This window comes from Nematolebias whitei, chromosome 16, assembly GCF_014905685.2.
Source record: "Nematolebias whitei isolate Nwh7 chromosome 16, NemWhi1, whole genome shotgun sequence".
Classification (NCBI taxonomy): Eukaryota; Metazoa; Chordata; class Actinopteri; order Cyprinodontiformes; family Rivulidae; genus Nematolebias; species Nematolebias whitei.
In genome coordinates, this window is record NC_056513.1 from 9,565,776 (window position 1) to 9,589,671 (window position 23,896).

General features: G+C 43.7%; 1 protein-coding gene across 1 annotated transcript in view; it reads left to right on the forward strand.

Annotated features, from left to right (window-relative positions):
• LOC119422737 (protein AF-17) overlaps window positions 1–23,896 on the forward strand; it is a 29,081-nt gene that overhangs the window by 4,900 nt on the left and 285 nt on the right. The window contains exons 5-19 of the mRNA XM_037690132.1: window positions 4,951–5,054; window positions 7,829–7,922; window positions 9,436–9,561; window positions 9,783–9,872; window positions 10,731–10,878; window positions 10,957–11,712; window positions 12,038–12,237; window positions 14,123–14,240; window positions 14,326–14,392; window positions 14,898–15,046; window positions 17,114–17,308; window positions 18,756–18,832; window positions 18,954–19,297; window positions 19,385–19,469; window positions 21,743–21,916. Coding sequence (XP_037546060.1) covers window positions 4,951–5,054; window positions 7,829–7,922; window positions 9,436–9,561; window positions 9,783–9,872; window positions 10,731–10,878; window positions 10,957–11,712; window positions 12,038–12,237; window positions 14,123–14,240; window positions 14,326–14,392; window positions 14,898–15,046; window positions 17,114–17,308; window positions 18,756–18,832; window positions 18,954–19,297; window positions 19,385–19,469; window positions 21,743–21,916 — 2,727 coding nt within the window. The remainder of the gene's footprint in view (window positions 1–4,950; window positions 5,055–7,828; window positions 7,923–9,435; window positions 9,562–9,782; window positions 9,873–10,730; window positions 10,879–10,956; window positions 11,713–12,037; window positions 12,238–14,122; window positions 14,241–14,325; window positions 14,393–14,897; window positions 15,047–17,113; window positions 17,309–18,755; window positions 18,833–18,953; window positions 19,298–19,384; window positions 19,470–21,742; window positions 21,917–23,896) is intronic.

Here is a 23,896-nt window from a genome sequence, read left to right on the forward strand (position 1 = left end):
CTGCGGCGGACAGGGAACACCTGCGGCGGACAGGGAACACCTGCGGCCAGGTGCCTGAAATGAACAAAACAGTTTTGATAAACTTGTTTATAACCATTTTCACCGATCAAGAAAAACTCTTAAATTTTCGTTTTCTTATTAAAAAGCTGCTGCAAAGAAAAACTAATCAGGTTAATTAAAAAAAAACCAAATGAGTCTTTTGTTTGTAAACTTTCTCTTGTCCGCATCGTAACTTCTGATGACTTGAATGAAACTTGATACGAGTTTGTACCGCCACTGCACAACGTGTCACACAACCTTTCACCACCCCAGCTCCAAGGTCAAGATCACAAATCAAGGTCAAGGTTAGAACGAGGTATTTGCTTGTCTGGGCCGTTGCTATAGATTTCTGTATAACAGTTTGTGGACGGGCGTATAATGAGCTGTATCCAATGCTCTCGTTTTCTTCCTTCTTTTAAAATAATAATAATAATCCATAATTTTAACAGAAATACATCAATAAATGTTCAACAGAACGCTCAACGCTTTAAGGTGCTTAAAAACTGCCTGAATGTTTTTATATTCAAAATATTTGTTTTTTTAAATTACATTCCCCTTTTTTGAGAAATATGTTACCATGTGCGGTGCTGAGCTCAGTCAGCTCCAATGAACTTTATTTTTTAAGTTCTCCACCTGAAGGCGACATGGACCTTCCAGTGTGAACGATCCCTCAGAGAACAGAAAGCACCGTCGTGTCCTCCAGCAGTTTGAACACGTGATGATGAAGCGGTGCCGACACACGGGGGAAACGGCGCCGGCTTTAACTGGAAGCAGAGTTCTGCTCCTTCTCCACCTACACGTCCCGTACAAACCCCGAGCTGAGCGAGTCGAGGTCGCAGCCGCTCGCTGACGAGTCTTTCTGGGAACAACAAACACGCACCTTTACCAAAAGCTGCGGCACAAAACAGCCGCTGAGTTGTTCTGAGGTTGTTGCTGTCTGCTTCCTGGTTTTCACACTCTATATCTGAGTTGCTCGCCTTTTGTGTTTTGTTTAAATAGTCATTAAAAATGTTGATTTCTCGATTAATCATAACTGAGCTGTGAACAGGAAACCAGCTGCTCCACCACAGACTGGTTTGCTGCTGCGAGAGATTTATCAAACCACAGATCTGTTGTCGCTTCACTCATTAATGGCGCTTTATTTTTATGGCTGTGGCAGCACTGAGCACAAATCTTTATTTTGTGACATTTTACAGCTGAGGAGTTCTCTTGATCATTTGTTCCCAAAACTTTCTGAAACCCTTTCAAAGTTTTTTTTTTTCTTTTCTTCTTTTTCAAAGATAAATCTTTTTGGTTCTCTTCCAAAAGTTAACCCAAAATCACAACTGAGCCAAAAAGCTCCAGTTTAGTCTCACCAGTTCCAGAAACTGGTTCTCGTCTCCGTTTTTGTTTTTTTTCTGTCGTCAGTGAAGTTCTTCTGGGTCGTCTTCAACAAAGCACAATTATGATTCGCAGCGGGTTCTAGAAAGTGCCGTGCTTTGACTTTGGAGTTGAATGGTTCTGGTTGGCTCTTTTCTACCACCTGCACCGTCCGGTGAACCTGGGGTCGCATTTCCTCTTGCGTACACCACCTGGGGAGTTTGCAACAGTCCCAAGAACCTTCAACTTTTTATACGGACGTATGTGTAACCGACCCTACATGGCAGGTCACGTAATATTTTCGTCACCCCCACTTAAAGGTCACAAATCAAGGTCAAAGGTTATACAAGGTCCTTGCTTGTCGGGCCATTATAACAGTTTGTTGATCGTTTAATGTGCCGCCTGCGGTGCTCGTTAATAATCTTGAGGAACACGAAGCTGATTGCAGATGGTCTTGTTGGCCATCGTTGTAAAATGTTTCTGGATTTCTGTATGAGCACAAATTCCAGTTACGTATATTTGATGCTTGTAAATCAGAACATGTAGTTGTGATTAAATTGTGAACCTTATAAATGAAAATGTCTGAGAATTACATCTTTGTGCGTCCCGAGGTAAGACTTTACATGCGTGTTTAAAAAAAAAAAATTGTATTTAAAAAAGAATTAATTACACAAGTTACAAAATGTTTGTTGTGGTCTGTTTATAGATACAAAGCAAAAAATAAATAAAAATAAAATACAAACTACGACTAAAACTCTGCGCTCAAGTTCTCTAACTTGCTTGAATTATGATCAGATGTTCTGTCCTCTCATCTGATTGGTCGATATCCTGTCAATCACAAATTTAACAATCCAATCAGAGAACAGATGGGTTGGGCTGTCGGGGGGGTGGAGCTTTACCGGGCTGCAGGTCCTGGAAGGGTAGTACGTTCTGAAGGACGGCGCCGGTGCTTCTGCGGCTCAGGTAACGCTGGAGAAACTGCACGCTCTGATTTACAAGCTCAACGTTTCCATGACTGGAGTCTGAGCTCGCATATCTGGATATCATCTGAAGTCCCCTCACGTCAAAACCCCAACTTTTGGAAATTCTGATCTAGGCAACGATTTCAGGGGGAACCCAGACATCCTGCTCCTCAGTTCTTCCAAGGTTTTCTCCGACCGAAGGATACGTAACCCCTCCAGTTATTTTTGATCCGTCCTTGGATCGTGTTCCAGTGGGAGACATCCAATTTAGTTTTCCAAACCACCTCAGCTGATTAGCTTTGCTCCCTCTGGATGATGGAGCTCCTCGTTTCTAAAGTCGATCCGGTCCCCCTACAGAAGAAACTCCTTTCGGCTGTCTGTGTTCTGCTTCTTTTTCTTTCTGTCATTATCACCGGAGATGAGGCAAGGAACGTAAATGGACTGGAAATTAAATCCTTTTTCTTTACCCGCTTCTCCTTTTTGGTTTGCGAGGAGCTGGTGTCTCCCCAGCAGCCGCTGTATGAGAGGACACCCTGGACAGGTCTGTCCATCACAGGGACATGCAGAAACAGTCTCATTACTGCCCTCAATCACACCTCGTAGCTCTAAATGGTTCCTAACGGGCATGTTTTGGGTCTGGGAGGAAACCGGAGTATCTGGAGGAAACCCACATGTGCACGAGGAGAACATGCAAACTCCGCCCAGAAATGGGGAGGTGACAGCGCTAACCGCTGTTCCACCGTGCCTGGACCAGAACATTAACAAGTAAACCTTCACCACAACAGACTGGAGCAACGCCCTCATTACTGCCAGGAAGCTGCGATCCACCACTATTTAAACTAGGGGTGCACCGATTGCAGTTTTCTGGCCGATCACGATTTCTAAAAAGTCTGACCTGCCGATTCCGATTTTGGCCGATACTGATTTTGTTTTATAAGCGACACTGTCAGGTGTTACAAGGTCACAGCGCACCTTCAATTTTCTAATCTAATTTTACTGAAAAACACACTCCTGAACAATATCCTAGAAACAATACAAACTTGTTTTAACTGGCCATGAAGTAGTGCTCGGAAATATGAATGAAGTTCAGACAATTGTTGTTAAAACAAACAAAAAAAAAATCTATAAAATCGGTTTCTTATGAAAGTTTCGACCGATTTTCCAAAATTAATGAAATCGAGGTGCACCCCTAATTAAAACTCCTCCTCTTTGGATCGGTGACTCGTTCGGGCTTTAAAAAGGTTCTCGTTTTACATTTAGGCCGTTTGTCACCGGTACTCTGTCACATTTTATAAATTTTATTTTGAATCTTTAAAAATACTAAAGCTAGTTGGTCAGACAATAAATTGGGTTTTAGCTCAAAAAGCTGAAATCATCCGGAGGATGAAGCATCTCTCAGGTCTTCGGCGGACTTGTTTCCTGCTTCTTGAAGAGTTTGAGGTTCTGTTTGGCTGCTGGAAACGTTTTTATTGTACGTTTTTTTTTTACATCCGACTCTTCGGTTTGTCCTTCCCAGACTCTGAAAGACACACCGACTCTACGCCACACTGAGATTGTCTTTTTATTCCTTTTTTTCTTATCAAACTGGACAGAAAATGAGTAAAAAAAAAAAAAAAAAAAAGCAGCTAAAGTCCAAAAGAAAAAGACCTTTAGAAAACCCAAAGAACTATCGATGAAACCCGCTGTGAGGATTACAGAAAGTCTTCGTGTTTGGAGGTTAAGAAGGATGGAGGCTCCGTGCTCTTAAAGGAGCGTGCGACGCGCCGCAGCAGGACTTTTAAAGCTCTGCATGTTACAAAGGAATCCATACGTGATGTATGGCCTCATCCAGTGTCGTTGGCGTGTGCTTGCCTGCACACAGATGCACACGTGTGACTGTTTGAGGGCCCGGTTTCATGTTACTATGTCAGCTACAGTAAATTGCATGCAGCTTTCCCCCCGTCGGAGCTATTCATCCGGACTCTGCTGCCCGCATTCCTCCACAGCCCCACAATGGACAGTGAGAACGTGAGACGCCGCTCGTCCTTTCTGCACGCTCGGCGTGGTCGCGTCTTCGGCTTTTCACCGCGCGGCCCACGTCCTCCGGGGGGGAACCGGAGAGCTGAGTGGGATGTAGGGCGAGGGGGGAGAGCGGGCGAAGCAGAGAGCGCTGAAGTAAGAAAGGTAATGAGCTGCTGTTCCTTTGTCTCGCACCTGTTGCTAGGCCTCTCCTGCCCCCCACCCGTCCTCCCCGCGCACCGAGGGACAAATGCAGAGCTCATTGGTTCAGCCTTTTGGAGGCTCACGTGTGCCCGTACGTGTCAGAAGACGGCTGTATGCTCTTTGTTACGCCATTTTCAGAATGTTTAAAATAATCTCTCCAACTTCCACACACATCTGGTCAGCAGCTCCGTTGTCCCGGTGCTGCTCCGTTTGATAAATCTCATCCTCAGAACTTGCTAATCACTCACAGCCGAGCTGCAGCTGCGGCTCCGTTAACACGTGTTTAATCTTTCCGTCACTATGCGTCGGCCCCGGCCGCAGCAGCTGGACTCCATAACGATAACGATGACTGACGTGTCCGTGTTCCTGCTTCTGCTCTGCTGTCCAGACGTGTTACATCTGCGAGGACCACGGGAGGGAGAGCAAGGCGGCCTGCGGAGCCTGCATGACCTGCAACCGGCAGGGCTGCCGGCAGGCATTCCATGTCACCTGGTGAGTCTTCGAAGTCAGGAAACACAGGTGGGAACGCCGGTGGGCCGAGGAATCCTCCATGAGGAAGTACTTTGAAAAATACTTTCATGTGCAGAACTTATCCCCACATTCATTTATTCATTTTTATTTGTTTTTAGCTACTTTATTTATTCTTGCTTTAAATTTTAGAGTTAAATAAACAGTTTAGGCTTATTGTTTTATTTTATTTGTTTATTTTGGGTAAAATTTGCTAAAATGCAGCATGAATGCCGAGCGCTGAACAACTCATGTTGAAGCTCAGAGAAGCAACACTGCAACTAATTAATTCAACCTTTATTTAAACAGTCACATTGAGCCTCAAAGACTCATTTACAAGTGAGACCTGTTTGGACAGACAACAAAAGTGGTAAACTGGACGCATGTAGGAATTGGAGGCGAAAAAACTCAGATATTAAAAACACCTCGCACAAACAAGCACATAGTGATGTAGACATTCTGCAGAGGGGGACGACGAGAGCGGTGAGCATGATTCATAGATGCTCTCGAGGGCACTGTAAGAGTTCTGATAAAGATGTAATAATCAGCCAGTGTCCTATGGTGAGATCCATAAACATTCTCGAGGTATTCAAAAAAGTTCAATCGAGGTATGTCGAGGAATGGCCAAGAATAATGACTATGAGAATCCAAGAGTCCTGAAATGATGACACAAAGTTTATTCAGCTGGTTTCATCTGGTTATCAGTTGGAAATTCCTCAGGGAGAGGGTGGTGAGCGTCAGATCACATGTTCTCCAGACGAATTCAGATAAGATGGCCTTCAAGGCCAGCCAAGGGAGCCAAATTCAGATAAACACAGTTGTTTTGGGGACAGGCAGAACTTAATGACATCAACCTTGAGTCTGTGTTGGTCCACTCGGTTCAGAAATGTCCAAATTACATGGCCACACCGATGGAATGTGACTGAGTAAAATCCCCGAGATCTGATCCATTCTGCCCAAAGCATTTGAGTCCGGGTACTCGAGGCACAAAGGCAAGCAGCGTGTTCGGGTCCAAATCTGCTGCAAACGACTTCCTTGATTATAGATAAAACCAGCAACCAGCCAAATCCAAAAAGCAGGAACCAGTTATCGTAAATCCAATTAAATATGCGTCCTTAAAATCCATTAATGGCAGCAGAGATAGACACATCATCAAGTCTTCCAAGTCAATGAGATATCCAGCCGTGTGCGTGCCAACAGGGCAAATCGGCTCGCCTAAAGCCTGTCTTCTCTTCAAGAAATGTTGTAAATTGAGTTGAGGGACCAACTGATCAAAACAAGTCCATAATTATGGTTTGGAAGAAATGCAAGAGAGGCTCACAAGCAGTTTTACAGACAGACAGCAGCAAAGCAAAGCGGAGAGGGAGGGGAATGGAGAAGTGTCCGTTCTCGGCAAGAGCAAGTGGTGAGCACTAAAAGCTAGAAGTTGCAACCTCAGCTAAAAGTAGGATAGAAGTAGCTAAAAACCAAATGTAACAAAAAAGTTAGCTAAAAAAAGCAAAAGGCTAACTAAAAGATGATGTAAAGAAAGTCTAGCTAAAATAGAAAAAGGCTAAGAGTATCCGAAAGGTGGCCAAAGCGAAAACAGTCAATGGCTCACTTAGTGTCAAAACGTTAGCTACAAGTAAAACAAAAGACTTTAAACGTAGCAAAAGGCTAGCTAAAAATAGCAAGAGATTACCTAAAAGCTAAGAAAACATTTTATTTAAACATCAGAAGGCCAGTTAGAAGCTAAAAGTAACAAAAGGTTGGCAAAAAGCTAAAGGTGTCAAATGTTAGCAAAAATTAGCTATAAAGTAGCTAAAAGTAACAAAAGGCTAGTTAAAAGTTCATGTAGCAATGTGGTAGCTAGAAGCTAGTTAGAAGCTGATAGTAACAAAAGGTTGGCTAAGGTCTCTAAAGGTTGGCTTTAATTACCAAAACCTAGCTAAAAGTATCTAAGGGCTACATACAAGCTAAGGCAGTGAAATTAGACAAAAGTAGCAAAAGGCTAGCTCAAAGATTAGCTACGGTGGAAAAGATTTGGCTAAAAGATTCAGAAGTCTAGCTAGAAGCTGACAGTAGCAAAAAGGTTGGCTTAAAACTAAAGGTGTCAAAAGGTTAGCTAAACGTAGCAAAAACTAGAGTAGCTGAAAGATACATTTGCAAAGTGGTAGGTACAAATAGCAAAAAAGTATCTAGAAGGTAAGGTAGAAAATCTCTAGCTAAATGTATTAGAAGGCTAGAGAGAAGCTAAATGTATCAGAAGGCTAGATAGAAGCTAAAGGTATCAGAAGGCTAGATAGAAGCTAAAGGTATCAGACGGCTAGATAGAAGCTAAATGTATCAGAAGGCTAGATAGAAGCTAAAGGTATCAAAAGGCTAGATAGAAGCTAAAGGTATCAGGAGGCTAGATAGAAGCTAAATGTATCAGAAGGCTAGATAGAAGCTAAAGGTATTAGAAGGCTAGATAGAAGCTAAAGGTATCAGAAGGCTAGATAGAAGCTAAAGGTATTAGAAGGCTAGATAGAAGCTAAAGGTATCAGAAGGCTAGATAGAAGCTAAATGTATTAGAAGGCTAGATAGAAGCTAAATGTATTAGAAGGCTAGATAGAAGCTAAATGTATTAGAAGGCTAGATAGAAGCTAAATGTATCAGAAGGCTAGATAGAAGCTAAAGGTATCAGAAGGCTAGATAGAAGCTAAAGGTATCAGAAGGCTAGATAGAAGTTGGATGAATGTTTGTTCGTAAACTGAACTCTTAACGTCTCGTTTGCTCAGCGCTCAGATGGCCGGTCTGCTGTGCGAGGAGGAGGGGCCAGAAGCCGACAACGTGAAGTACTGCGGCTACTGCAAGCACCACTACAACAAAATGGTAAAAAAAAAAAAAAAAAGGTTTTTTTTTACAAAGTTGTAAGATTTTTGCTTCTATTTAGCCTGAATATTGGACTGATTTGTTTGTGTTTATCAGAATATTTAGTGTCAGATAAAGTTAAAACCTTGAATTAAATCATCGTTTTGTTTTTTACTCAGACAGCTGATCAAACGAGTCGTGGTTTAGTTCCAACATTGTCTGCAGTATTTTACAAAAGTTTTAAATTTAGTCTTTTGTGTTATGTTGGTATTGTATGGAGATAAGTTTAAAATAACTTTATATATATGTACACACATAATATTATAAATAATAATGATAACATGTATTTCTTCAAAGAATTGCATTTACAAATCATTTTAAAACTTAGAAAGTTAAAATGTACGTAACGTTAAAAAAAATTAATTAAATAAACTTTAAAACAGGGAGGTGGGATTGGTCTAAAAAACATTTTTTTGAGTGGGAGAAGCAACGTTGACTAAAATAATCAGAATTTTATGATTTTCTGTTTAAGTTTCATCCTCATCATCCTCGCCTTCCTGTCCTTTTCTTCTCATCCTCTTCATCTTACTACTCATCTTGATCCTCCTTATCCTCATCTTCACCGTTCTCATTCTCTTCCTTGACATCCTTCCTCTCTTTACCATCCTCCTTCACTTCAGTCATTCTGTTCCTCCGTCATCATCTTCCTCATTTTGCCCTTTCACATCATCCTCCTCCCCATTTTCATTCTTAGTTTTTATATTCATCCTTATCTTCTTCTTCATCATCCCTCTTCTTCCCCACCCTCCTCAGTCATTCCGTTCTCCTTATCCTCATCTTTATCCTCCTCATCTTTATCTTCCTCATCTTGCTCTTCCTTATTCCACAATTAGCTCTTCATCATTCTCATCCTCTTCCTCTTTGCCAACTTCACCCCTTTCTCGTTCTCATCTATTATTTCTTCTCATCACCCCCCTCCTCAACTATATCCTCTCATCATCTTCCTCCTGTTCCTCTAAATCATTCTGTTCCTCATCATCACTCTCTATCATCCTTGTCCTCGTGGTCATTTGATTCCTCTTCTCCATCTTTATCTTCCTCATTCTCGTCTCATCATCCTCTTCATCCTCCCTCTCCTTCCATCCTCCTCCTCCTCTTCATCGTTCTTCCTCAGTTTGATGCATTGACTGAGGTCTTAATACACGTTGCAATGAATAAAACTGGCACTTGTCAGGAGATAGAAACAGATCGGGTAAAAACTAAATCCTGACAGGAGCTGAGCAACACTGACAGTAATTAGCTGTAAACTTTTTGATTTAATTTGATATTTTTATTTTTATTTTATTAAAGCGGGTAAAGAGACACTTTTCACCTCCTTTCCATCCCACTGAAACAACAACCTTTGTTTTTTCAGCTACCGTCACTCTACACGGATTATTTTTACCTTTAATAAACTTTGACAACTACATAAGACGACGTCCTCTAAAAACAGTTTTTAAGGCCCTAAATCCGTTTGCTGTTTTGTTTTTAACAGCAGAAGAAGTTGCGCTCCAGCGACAATGCCAGTAGCTCCTTCAGTCACTCCAGGGTGCGCTCCGACTCACCGTCCCAGGAGAAACAACAACAACAACAACAACACCACCACCACAAACAGAGGAAGGTGAGCACCACCGGGCTCTGACACGTTTACAGAAACGGTTTTTATTTACACGGGGAAGCCCTTGGCTGCAGACACAGGCTGAATGCTTTGTCTAGATTCAGAAGAACAGCTGAGAGGGACAAACAGAGGCTAGCTATTTTATTCTAGGAAGAAAAAAAACACACAAAGAATAAAATAAGTACTGATTACCAACCCAACATTGCCTCTTTGTATGTTTTCAGAGTCATAAGGACAAGAACCGTCAGAAAGAGCGACACAAGAAGTCCACGGACAACCTGAGCTCCTCTGTGACGACGAGCAGCGTGGACAAGGTGCGACAAGCCGAAGCTCAGAGTTGCTCGAGACGTTTTGGTCACTCCGGGAACAAAATAAGAGCTGCTGTTTGTGATGCTGATGAGAGCTTCAGCTGCACGGAGCTCCGCAAGCATCGGGATCAAAACGTATTCCCAAATAGATCAGAATAGTTGCACATTATATGATGATAAATAATTAAAGACACTTTGTTGTCACTTTAAACAGCCATCCATTACATTCTGCTTGTCCTAATTTAGATTGCAGGGTTCTGGAGTTGGTGTAAAGCTAAACTTTGTTCCACCCAGACCATAAAACAAGACTCAATGATGCTTAGCACTCAACCACACATTAATCACAGAGTGCACACATGTGACAGCTGTCTGGTGCTGCCCTGTGGATGGAGGAGAGCAGAGCCGATTCGTAAACAAGAGTGCCTCAGCTATAGCCTTTTGTCTTTCACATTAGCTAATATGTATGACATTAGCTTCAGAGCCAATTATATATATATATATATATATATATATATATATATATATATATATAGCATATATACGGTGTTAGCTCTAAAACCTGTACCATACTAAACATCACAAGTTGATCACATTTGAATGTTGTGACCCGTGTTATCGTGTTTCGGTCAGAATGCATCAGAATATTTTACCACTGCACAATTTTTACCAGCCATAAAAGGCTCTGTTAGTGTTTGTTCATTTCTTTATGAAGTTGAATGGATTATGGTGAATAACAGCAGGTGGCTAAATGTTGATGCCAGTAGAGAGAAAAGCAACTACAAAAAAAGTTGATGTCCCACTTTGGAGGTACGCATCACTCAGTCATGATCTTGTTTTTTTTTTTGTTTGTGTGTTTTGTGTTAGATTTCGTCCAGTCACCACAGCACCAAGGACAGTGAAGGAAAGTCTAAGAAGCTGAGCTCTCACAGTCACAGTCATCGCTGTAAGAAGACAGGAAGTACCGGCAAGAGCTGCTCCTCCTCTTCCTGCTCCTCCAGCCCGTTCAACACCGGTACCTCCTGAATTGTTTCTGTCTTACTGGATAAATCAGCTTCAGGTTGTAGTTTCTAACTCTGTGTTTCTCCTGGAGGAGGCTCCCTGTCTGCCACTCAGGATTTCCATCAGTTCTCGTCTTCCACCCGTTCGGAGCGAGAGCACGACCACGGGGGGGACGACCACGGTGGAGAGAAGCGCAAGGAGCGTCACAGGAGGTCGGCGGTGCACGAGGAGGATGAGGAGAAAGGGGAGGACAAAGATGAGGAGGAAGAAGAGGACTGTAAATACCACAAGCCCCCAGCGCTGACCCCCGCCGATTCTTCGTTAGCCGCGTCACAAAGTCACGAGCGCGCCGAGGGGACCTCCAGCCCCTTCGAGAACAAGGTCACCATCTCCACCTTTGGCTCCATCATGCGCATCACCACCTCTTCAGGACTCAGCAGCAGCAGCAAAATCCGCAAGATCTCCACGTCGGGCGACTACAAACCCTCCAAGTCTCTCGGCAAGCCGTCACCGATGAGCGTGCCGCCCGTCTTAGAGGAGGCCGGCCCGAAGGACAAGGCCACGCCCCCTCTGCTGCCCCGTGAGAGGCGGCACCACGGCAACAAAAAGAGCCGCCATGGCCCGGGCCGTCCGCGGGGGAGCAAGAACCGAGAGAGGAGGGAGGAGGATCACCACCACCACCATCACCACAGCACCGCAGCACCTACGCCCCCTGCGTTGAGCTCCTCACTCTACACGAGCCCCTCCTTCCCCTCCACACTTCCTCCCACCGCTTCCTCTTCCGCCTCGTTCACCTCCTCTGCCGGGAGCTTTTCTGCAGCTCGTAGCAACTCTCTGCTCGGCTCCGGTGAGTCTGAGCGAGAGGGGGTGGTGACCCTCTTGACTTCCTGTATCTGTGTGTGTGCGTGCATGTGTACGTGTGTGTGCACTGTGATGTTCAGATAAGCTGCTGTGAGTTGTGGAAACATTTCAACACTTCAGGTTGTGCAGAAATTGCCTCGCGTTGTGTTTTTATTTTAGTTTTCATTAAATCTGAGGCAGATTTTGTCCTGGTTCAGTTCTCATGTATGAGCTGCTCACTTCCTGACCCACTTCCTGAACGAGTCTCTTTGGTGTCAAACATGTTTCAGAACTTACGTGAAACCCCCCAACGTTTGTTTACTTGTCCTCAGGTATCTACTCCAGCCTGAAAGATCCTCTCACTCTGGGCGGGGGTGTCTGCAGCACCCCTCTCTCCCTGGGTGGGGGTGTGTGTAGCACCTCCTTGTCTCTGGGAGGGGGGATGTGTAGCGCCCCTCTCTCTTCGGGACTCCTTCCATCCCACGGCTCCTCCCTGTCCCTCCCGTCCATCAGCGCCGCCTCCAGCTCGCAGGTACGTCAGCGAGGCTGCGTTCAGACGAGCTGCACAAACTGAACTGCACGTTCTGTAAATAAATCTGTGAACTAAAGCACACGGAAGAAATTATAAAAATCTGAGCTTAAAATAAAATAAGTTTGTCTGGTATAGAACTGTGCTAAACTTCTGGTCCAACTCATTTCTTTATTGTCCCCCGTCACGAACAAACTGCCTGATTTCCAGTCACTTTCAGTCTAAACCACATCTCTATGTGAGCCAGGCTACCAAAGACCCTGTTGACCCTCAGGAGGGAGGGTAGGGAGTTTATCTGCAGGTGGTAAATGAGTGTCTCGTACAGTTTAAAGCTTTGAGCTCCACACTCCAGCTTTGAAGTAAGAAAGCTTCCCGGATGGGAGCAAATCATCTTTAGCTTCATAGCAAGAGTTCATTTGTTTTTTAATTTTATTAATTACAAAGCAGCATAAAAAAATGTGTCCAGAATATTGAAACAATTAGTCCAATAATCGCTTGACGAACTGTAGCTGTGATGACTGATCATTATCTGATACTCGCCAAGTGCTCTACATCTCCTGATAAAGGACATGCTTGAACCCCTAGTTCGACCGATATTGGTCAGGCCAATATTTTAGGACGATATGGGCGTTTGGGGACATATCGTTATCAGTGATAATTGCCCCATTATGCACCGATATAAACACTGGGAACCAGCCGTGTCCTTCCTTGTTAAAGGCGTAATTGTACAATATATCCAGCAGAGGAAGCACGAGGATTACAGTAGTCCCTCGTTTATCGCGGGGGATCTGTACCCTGAAGACCCGCGATAAGTGACAAACCGCAAAGTAGGAATAGTACAAGTAGTAGCACAGAATGTCATGACTTCAGCTCTCTGCCTCCAGCTGCTCTGTGCCACCTACAAGCGCTCTCGGCCACGCCCACTTCTCCGCTCTGCACGGAGATCAGCTGCAGGAAGAAGCTTATCCTGCAGTATGGGCTGCACACAGGTGCAGCAGGTGCTAAATAATTCAAAATAATTCATTTAAAATAAAAATTCCATGCCGACCGTGCGCCTCATCCATCAATCAGCCAATTGTGTGTCGTGTCCAATCTTACTTTGAAAAACCGTAATAGAGCAAGTCTGCGAAAAATGAAACGCGAAGGCCTTCTGTACTTTCAAGTCATGGCTGTTCACTTTTAACTTTCACTTTCAGCACAGCCGAAGCAGCGAGCAACTAAGTACTGTGTATCGTATTTTGTTGAACAAAGCATGGTAAGTTTATTTTAACCGATCTGTAAAATAAATCAATAATAATAAATTATGTTTAATCCTCCAACCTGCTTATCATTAGCTACATGGCCTCTCAAGTTAGCAAGCTGACATTTAGATAAATTAGCATAGGCTATTGCCTTGTCAAACTTGATCCAGAACAATAAATCTCACGCAGTGTTAATATATTTCAGAGTTAGTAATGATATCTTTGTCACTTTCAAAGAAATGCATTGTCTGAAATCTTTACTTCTCTGAAAATAAAATACTCTGCTGCAGTCATTACTAATTAGACCGTCACCATACGTGACTGAACAGGGAAGGGTGTCTCTTTGTTTAATTTATATTTTTGTAACACACTTGATAACTTTATAGTGAATAGTGGAGGATAGAGAATGTGAACTCACGTTACGAAGCATGTTTCAAGACTTCAAGAGTTAAAACAGCTTTAATAGTAACTGTTTACTTAGATTCTTGGGGTGGTCAAAGCTCAAAAATTCCAGCCAATATATCGGTTATCAACATGAGCCCTTTCCTCACATCAGTATCAACGATAGTCAAAAGTTCCATATCGGTCGAGCGTTTGACACCTGCAGAGGCTTTGTCAGTCTGATGTCGATCTTCTGTGTCTTGAAGGTCCATCCAGGTTCCAGCGCCTCCTACAGCCTGACCTCCTCTCAGCCGTTCGCCAGCTGTCTCTCCACGACGTCCTCGCTGCCGCCGCTTCTGAGCCAAGGACAGACATCGCTGCCGGGTGAGAGGACGGGCGTTTGCGGAGCCTCGTTCCTTCCTCTGAAGACGCTTCGACAGAAACATAAACTTTTTGTTCTGCTCCTCAGAGTCGGACCTGGACGACTGTCGCTTCCCGTGTCAGGGCAACTCGCCGAGAGAGAGTCTCTCCTCACAGTAAGACTTTTGATTCCAGTCTCCGTTAGCCGTTCACGCATCAAAACGTTCGGCTCATTCTCACTTTTATAATGTTTTTAAATATTTAACTTGATGCACAAATATTTTCCCCAATAAAATACAATGAGGTCTAAATTTATTTTAAAAACATTGTGCTACTTATGCTACTTTTAGCTCATCTAGCCGTCTGCTTCTTCTAGCTTTCAGCTAGCCTTTTGCTTCAATTAGCTTTCAGCTTTTGTGCCATTTTAGCCATTTATCAAAATGTTTAGCTCTAGTTTTATCCATCTTTCTTTTACTGTCAAATTTTAGCTAGCCTTTTACTAGGTTTGCCTTCATGCAAAAATTTTACCGTATTCAGTTTTTAGCTGGTGTTTTTCTTTTGCTTTCGGCTATTGTTCTGCTCCTTTAAGCATAAACAACTCAGTTTCAGCTTCTCTGACTGATTTCAGCGTTCACACTGTTAAGCCTCCACAGTGACCAGTTTCATCCTCCTCCTCCACAGGTCTCCCATGAGCTGTCTTCCTCTTCTGTTCGAGCAGAGAGACGGGCTGGGCGGCGGAGTCAGAACCCGTCCGGACAACGTCCCTCCTGCCAGCTCACACATCGAGCTTCTGCTGGAGAAACATGGAAATGGGGAGATGGGAGTCAACAGTAAGAACAACGTTCAGACGGCTCAAACGCTGAATCGGCACTTTAAAGTCCAAAAAAGTTCAATCTGGTCCTCTGGACATTCAAAAAAACAAAACAAAGCAAAAAAATCTAGAAACGTTTCGTCTCTCATCCAAGAGACTTCCTCAGTCTGAGGTGCTGTTTTCAGCTCAGTCTCTTAAATAGCACCTTCTCAGGGTGGATCAACCAGTTTTGCTGCTGACAACCAAAACCCGCTGATCACATGCTCAAGAAGGACCATCAGCCTAACAATGGATCATTAGCACACTGATGGCTGTTTACTACTCACAGAGGGCTGAGTGATACTAGCAATCACAGCATTGTAAGAGGGGAACAGTTGAACCCGGAGGCCTCCACCCCTGTTTAATGATGGACGATTTCTTTTCACAAAGATGGCCTCCTTTACTCCTCTCTCAAACCATCGTTCCTCTCTGTCCAGGATGTGAACATCTTCATCCTTCATCCATTTGGATTTTTCTACCTGGATTATTGAGCATGCATCAGGGCACTTTAAAGTGTTTTTTTTTTTTGTTTTTAATTTTTTGTACGTACGTTTTCCATAAAGCTGCAGGATAAACGAAAGCGACTGAAACTGAATAAAACCCGGTGAATGGTACAGCATGGCGCTTTAATAAATTTGGTTAAAGTCTGCATGCAGGTTGATTTTACAGGAAACAATAAAAACCTTTGAACTCCCGTGTGGAAAACAAGCTGCTCTTCTCCACTGATGATGAATCTGCTCCTGAAGCGTCGTTTCATCTTCCTCCTCTCTGCTGAGACAAACTCGTCATCGTCTTTGATCCACTCGTCCTCCCAGGACGTCCTCAGCCGACGCTCGTTTCATTTTCCGTTCTTCACGCTGCCTTATTTCCACGCCCGGCGCCATCTCTTCATCTCCTCTGTGATTCGTTCCTATATTTATCCTCCAGAATCAGGCGTCACGTCTCAGAACTGCGTCATCAAAACATGTTTTCACCTGAGAGCTGGAGCGTCTTGTTGCTGCTGCAGACTGAATAAGGCCACCGTTTTAAGATCTACATCACTAGTTCCTCTACTGTTGTCCAATGAGGGAGGCCTGCACTGCCAAGGCAACCAACCAACCGCCCGCCCCGCTATAACCATCCATACATGTTCACGTGTGACCCCCAATCAAACGGTTCACCTCTCACAGTTACGTGGACGGCCCATGAAATCTAGAAGCGCAAACCTTCAAACATTGAAATGATTTTTTTGGTGAAGCCAATGAAGAAAAGGTGGGAGTGTGACAGACCTTAGTGGCATGCCTCAGACTGAAGAAGTCTTTCAGATGAAAGACGAAACGTTTCTCCCAAAAAGAAACTGTCCAGATGACGATTTAACTCAGAATCGATGCAAAACAAGACCTCTCCTTTGTTTTTCCACATCTGATCATTTATTGAATTACATTCATTCAAACATGTTGCGACCCACTGAAAACACAAAGTGTTTTTATCAACAAGAAGCTTTGAAAGTTCTTTGAGACGCCCTGAAGAAAAGCTGCACACTCTGCGAACCAATCGTCCGAGTTATAAAACTATCAAGTGTTATTAAAACAAAATGTTCTTTGTCCAATCTCAGAAACTGAGAGGAAACATCCTGTTGTTTTTAATTCACCTTCAACAACAAACTATATTTATGGTTTAATAGTAAACCTGCACCAGATTTTACAACAGTCCTCAAACTTCACATACATTTTCTCTGTGTCCAACATTTTAACAAATTTGTTGCTTTAAAACCTAAAAAAGGAGAAATTCCACTTCAGTTTATTTTTGACATTATTATTATTATTATTATTATAGACTTGATTAAATTGTAAAAGTGGGTGTGTTTTGTTAGTTATTTTACAGTTTGTTTCATTTTGCCTCATTGGTTCAGTCTCGCGTGCAAGAACAAAAACATCTGGACCCGTCCAGAACTTTTTGCTGCTCCGTCTCGATATATTCCAGATTTATATATATATATTTTTTTTTTTTTTCCTCCTGGAAACAACCGTTTAGTGAAATGTTTGATGTGGGCTCTCCTCTGTTCTAGTCGTGGAGATGCTCCAGTCGCTTCACTCCCTGCAGCAGGAGAACCAGCGCCTCCAGGACCAGATCCTCAGCCTGACGGCCAAGAAGGACCGTCTGCAGCTGCTCAACACGGAGCTGGCCGTCCCTTTCCCGCCCCACGTCCACTCGGCGTCCCTGCAGACGTCTGCTCAGATCAGCTTCCCATCGTCCTCTCAAGGTGAGCATCTTCACATCAGACCTTCAGCTTCTCCGTTTCCTGTTTTATTTAGCAACAAATGTCAAACAGTTGTCAGCGGTCATACTTGATCAGCCGTGACTCTTCAGGCAGAGAGGATGAAGAAAAGGCCGAAGTCTTCCTCCAGGCTAGGCTAACCCAGGACTTGCACGTCTAAGAGTAGATCCACTCAAAACAAAAGGCTGTAAAAGTAAAGTGGGATGAATAAAAACCAGCTGGAGGAACATTTTACAGCTAATTAACTTAATTTACAAGACGGGCTACAAAAAAAAAGAGACTTTTAGAGACTGAAACTCTTAGAAGACGGGCAGAGGTTCAGCAGTCTAAAGAAAACCTTAAGAATAAAGTTCCTGAATTAAAGACTACATCATCTGCAAGTCATAATCTCATCACCAAATTAGAACAATCTGTAGAAACCTCTGGTTTCAAAGGACGAGGCTGAAGGTCATGACCTTCGGACCCTCAGGGGCCACTGTCAAGTCAAGTCACATTTATTTATATAGCACATTTAAAACGGTAACTGTTATCAAAGTGCTTACCAAAAAAGACCACAGCATCAAATATTAATAACAACATATTACAGCAACATGAATAAAAGCATCAAAACATGAAATGTAATGAGAAACAATGAAATACTAAATCAAATCACTCTGCGTTAAATGTCAGTGAGTACATATGTGTTTTGAGGAGAGATTTAAAAATAGAGACTGAGATGGCCTGTTGAATGTTGATGGGCAGATTATTCCAGAGTTTAGAGCCCATGACTGAAAACGCCCGATCTCCTCTGAGCTTCAGCTGGTTTTAGGTACGGCCAAAAGCAGCTGGTCTGATGATCTCAAGGCCTGAGGAGGAGTATAAGGATGAAGGAGGTCGGAGAGGTATGAGGGTGCAAGGACATTAACACACTTAAATGTCAGCAGAAGAATCTTAAAATCAACACTGCATTAAAACCAGTTCTGGTTCTGGGCTCAGGAACACTTCCACAGATCATTGTCTGTAAACACAGTTCATCCACAGCTGCTGCTTAAAGCTCTATCAGACAAAGAAGCCAGATGTGAACACCATCCAGAACCGCTGCCGTCTTCTCTGGACCAGAGCTTGTTTCAAATGGACCTGAACCTCTGAGGTCAGATGGGTCCACATCTAAAATTCCTTCATAAACCACAAACAGTCCTCCAGAACCTCCAACAACTGGTCTCCTTGGGTCCAGGACCTTTACAGACTGTTGATAAAGAAGAGAGGGGTCTTCAGAGGAAACCTGGACCTGGTCCAACTTTCAAGTTGCCTCACATTTTTATTTTTGTCTCTTGTAGTTTCTTAAACATTTAATTTGTTGTTTTATGAAGTTCCATTTTTGTTCACGTTCAAAGCAGTTTGTCAGAACCGGGTCGTAGTTTTCAGTGTCTGGTTCTGCCTCTCGTGTCTGCAGACCCTCTGAGCACCAACAGGAGTCCCGTCTCTAAGAGCTGCTTCCTGAACGACGCCTCCTTCGTTACCTCGTCAGAAGTGAGAAACTAACTCTTAAAGCAGAAACCGATTCTTCCTGTCGTTGAATCAACGATGTGGACGAACGTCTCGGGGGTTTATTGGATCGGGAACTGACAGATGGACGTTTTGTCTCCTGCAGGAGCTTCAGTCCGCCAGTCCGTCCCGCAGCAGCTCGTCGCTCTCCTTCCAGGGCACGCCTCCTCCTCAGCAGAGCCCCGCCTCTTTTGGGCAGCCATTGCTCAACGGGTTGGGTCGAGGGGCGACTGATGGTTTGGGGAGCGTCGGTCCGGCTGGCGCCTCTGCTCTGCCCGTGGTGGGGGGGCTCATGGCGTCCCTGGCAGGAAGTCCTCAGCTGAATGGCGTGCTCGGCGGTCTGAACGGCGTGATCCAGTCTCCGGCGCTGCCCGCTCTGCGCCCCCAGCCACCGCCGCTCAACCCCCAGACCCTGGCGCAAAGTTTCCAGTTCCCCAAGAGCGCGAGCCCGTACGTAGCCCCGCTCTTCATCAGAAGTTCTGATCCGACCCGGTTTTGGTTCTGTTCTGTAAACAGGGATGTGTTGGTTTGCTGCAGGTCTTCTCTTCTGTCCGAGCAGCAGAAGCAGCTTCTTCTGGAGCAGCAGCTCCAGCAGTTCCTCACGTCTCAGAACTTCTCACCGGTAAACGAACCTCTCGTCTCCGTGAATGAACTGAAATCAGGTCCGGACCTTTAAAACGAGCAGCTCCGTCCCGTTTAACTGAACAGGACTGAAACGGGCCGGGAGAAGGTTTAAAGGTCCACCTGAACCCGTTGTTTCTTGCTCTTCCTCCTCTTCTTCAACTTGGACTTCTTGTTCTTCTGGTTCTTATTATTATTCAGAAGTTTCTCGATCCGTTCACAACAGGAGTATTCTGTGCAGAGTTGTGGACGACCCTCAGCTACTACCACGAGTTTTAGCTCAGCAGCTGTAAAACCGACTGATCGCAGATGTTTTGTTGTCTACGGCAGCCATCTTGAGTCTTGTTGTCTCCAATAGTAAATCAGATCCAGTCATCCAGTGGATATTTTGCTAACAGACCAAAGCAACGATTAAACGTTGAACGAAAGCTGGGATTTAAATAATCTTTTAATTTTTTTATTTCTTATGTTGAAAAACTTAACGCTTTGTTTAGAAAATTATTTTAGGATCCTGAAATCGTTTCAGTTTTTAAGCATTTTTATTCAATTCAATTCAATTCAAAAATACTTAATTAATTCCAGAGGGAAATTATATATATTATATATATTATTATATATATTATTCCATTCAGAGCCTCAAATTCTGCCTCCTGGGTGTCAGAATATTTATTATTGTTTACCTTTTTCAAATAAGACAAATCTTATTTATTTCCAGAATCTTCACGGCAGCAGAAGGAATAAGATAAAACTTCAGACTTTTACATTTTATTGGAAGCTCAGTATTTATACAAATTAAGATCTATATTTCTGAACACTATTAACTATTATCAAATGCTGTCTGTTAGCAAAATATCAGATTTTAATGAAACTCAGAAACTAAATGTTTGGTCTGTTCAAAATGGTTCAAACCAATTAAAGATGGCCGATGCAGCCAGCTCACCACAGGAAACATTCATTTTACAGATGCTGAGCTGAAACTTGGTGTGGTAGCAGCTGAGAGTCATCCCCAACACACACTCTGAGCACCTCTAACAGATGAAAGATCAGAACCGATACAACCGGGTCGTCCCGGTTTAAAGCTCTGGTCTGAGAGGCAGCGGGCGATCTGCATCCTTTAGCTCTGGTTCAGGTTTGTAATGAGGCGCAGAGTTTCCTGCAGCATCTCGTATTTGACTTGCAAAATGCTGAAAGTCTGCCGGGTTTGGACCCAGCCCGCAGCGACGCCACTAAATATAGAACCGTTTCCTGTTTGACTGAAGTCGAGTCGCTGTTGAGAGTCGTGTTCAAAGAACAGAATAAACTTTATTCTGTTGACGTGGATCAGGTTCTGATTGGTGGAGGGAGAACGCGCTGAAGAGGCTCGATTTAACAATTAAAGACGTGCTGCAAAACGTGTTAGGACTTATAAATAAAATAAAACTAGAGGAACTACATTTGCTGTGAAAATGCAGTGTGAACGCTTATTGCTGAAAAACAGCTGAAATTGAAGAACGAGCCTAATTTAGCAGCAGAAAGAACATATTTGTTAAATTAGACATAAATGAGCAGCAAAATTAGGAATTAAAAAATATATATATGGAAAGGCAGAAACGAGCTTAAACTAGCAGAAAAAAGCAGAAAGAACATGTTCACCCAATTAGACTTAAAGAAGCAGAAATAAGCACTAAAAAGCAGATATTATCTGAAAAAAAGCCGTAACAGCTGAAAAGTAGCTTTTTTTTTTTTTAAAGCAGCTGAAATTACCTGAAGAAAGTTGAGAGAGCACTTAGGCTGAATTAGGCTGAAAAAAGTTTAAACGAGTTTAAAGTTAAATTTAGCATAAAACAGCTAAATAGTAGCTGAAACTTGCAGAAGGAAGCTGAAAGAAGCTGAACCAGAACAAAATGTGAAGTAAACGGATCTAAAGATTTGAAGGATGTAAAATGAGCTCAATATGGCAGAAAAGGCTAAATATTTCAAACAGCTAAAGTTGCACCAATACCAAACATCATAGCAGGATTGTCCTGTAAGAGCTGAACGTTTTGATTTGATTTGTTGAAACAACAAATTGTGAAAGATGCTGAAAAACGTACAGAAGATAAATGGATCACAATAGAGTGAATGCTTCATAAACATTCGCACAATAAAACATCTATTTCAGTTTTTTTGCTCTGATCCATGTTGAGATGAAACTAAGCTTCCATTCCCAAACCAGACTGACTCTTAGAGTTTCAGACGACTTGAAGCAGATCTGAACGTGTTCAGGTCCTAACCCGGCTGTGGTCGTCCCTCCAGGACCAGCAGATGATGGTGTGTCAGCTGCTGCAGAGGCGTCTCACGCTGACCGGACCTCTCGCCTCAACGCCGAGCTCGCCCGGCCTGCTGCCCTCGTCCACAGCCTCCCCCCTGCAGGGCGGCCAGGGAGGGGGCCTCTTCGGCCTGCAGGACAACGCGCTCCACAAACCTGGGGTGAGTGGACCCGCCGTTCCGTTCTGGGCTTGTTTACATAAAAACACGTTCAGAACCACCAAGTGCTTCAACGATTAAAGAGGGAATTCAAAAAATGATAAAAAATATATTTTACTAATAAAACACTCAACACCGCCCTCTGGTGTCGAGATGAAACATGAAGGATGCCTTTCAGTTCTGCAGGTCCAGTGCCTCCTTAGAGAGGTGTTCTGGACAGGTCTGACTGGGAGAAGACTCAGGACATGCTGGAGACCGTTTCTGCTGGTCTGGAAACACCTTGGAGTCCTCCAGAAGAGCTGGAAGAGGCAGCTGTGGAGAGAGAGGTGTGGACCTCCCTGATCCAGCTTCTGCCCCAAGACCTGAGTCCAGAACCAGAAGATGATGAACAGATAGGTGGACGGATGGGTGGATGTGTCCTTTCCATGTGAAAACAAACACTTGGGGGGAAACAGATTTACTGTCTTTATATTCTTAGCTTTAATAATTAAACACAATCACCTCTGTGACATCATCACTGTGGCATTTTTGCAGGAAGCAGCTTTAAGGAGAAAACATTTTTACAAACGATGTGGTCCTGCTGGAGCCGTGATCTCCTGCTTTGACTGGATGAGGATCAGAACCTCCAGATGAGGCCACGGTCCTCCGCTGTCCTTTCCGCCTCGAGTGGAGGCCTTTAAGTACTTCGTGTAGTGGGACATGGTTTGGACATGTCCAGAGGAGGGACAATTGGTATGGGTGTATTGGTAGAAGGATGTTAGGAATGCAGCTGCCAGGAAAAAGACAAAGAGGAGATCTATGGAAGCAGTTGGAGGGTGTTGAGTTGTATGTAGCCTACTGCGCATGTGTCGGGTTACTGGGAGTGGAAGAAAGTGGGAAGGCAGGTGCACTTTATGTTAATGGAGACTATTAAAGTGTGGAGACGTCAGTGGTGTGATTATCGAGTTTACAAAATGACAGAATGGCTGCTGCTGGGAATTACAAAGTTCTTCCACCGTTCGATGAGAAGACGTTGACTGAAATCTGGAGGCTCGTTACAGACCTGGACAAAAAGAAGCAGGTTCTAGTGGTTACCCTGTCACCATCGTGAAGAGCAAGAGAAAGCTCCCTGAAAATTGCTGCAGAACACCTCAACGCTGATACGGGAATGACCGTTCTTTTGACCAAGCTGGACAAGACAGGACAGTACGAAGCTTACACGGTTTGATCAGATCAACAGAGCGCAACACGTCCATGATGAATTACATTATCAAATTTGAACGACGATACAAGTTCAAAATGGAACTACCAGATGCAGCGTTGGCATTCAAGCTCCTAGACACCGCAGGACTAAACGTTAAACAACTAGCTCCTGCTTTGACTGAAGATCAGAACCTCAAAATCTGAGGCTGAGCCTGTTCTGACTCTTGACGATATGAAATCCGCCTTAAAAAATTGCAATAATGCCCATCCGCCACAAGAGGGCGACTCCGCCTTCTTCAACAAATAGGCAGGCGTGAACAGAGTTCAAGATCAGAGCCCAAAAACAGCTTCAGGGACTAATCCACTTGACAAATGTGGAAGAAGTAAATGTGCAATATGCCAAAGCCTATTTCTGCTGGAGGTTTCTTCCTCATGAGGGAGTTTCTCTCTCCACTGTCGCCTTCATGCTTGCTCAAAATGAGAGTCCTGCGATGAAGTTAAACTCAAAGCAGTCTGCTCCTCACATAAACAATGTTAAATTATGATTTTTAAATATAAATGTTTCTGTTCAGTGCCCTGAGACGACTTCTGTTGTGACTTGGAGCTATAGAACTGAACTGAACTGAACTGAATAGAAGGCAGTATATTTTATGTTAATGGAGACGATGTCAGTGGTGTGATTGAGTTTACAGGAGACACGGAGGTAGATGGAGTGAGGACGGGGAGGAGGGAGACTACAGAGACCCTGAGGGAAGTAGAATGAGGCAGGGATTGTGATGCGTTGTTTTAGGTTCGTCTAAT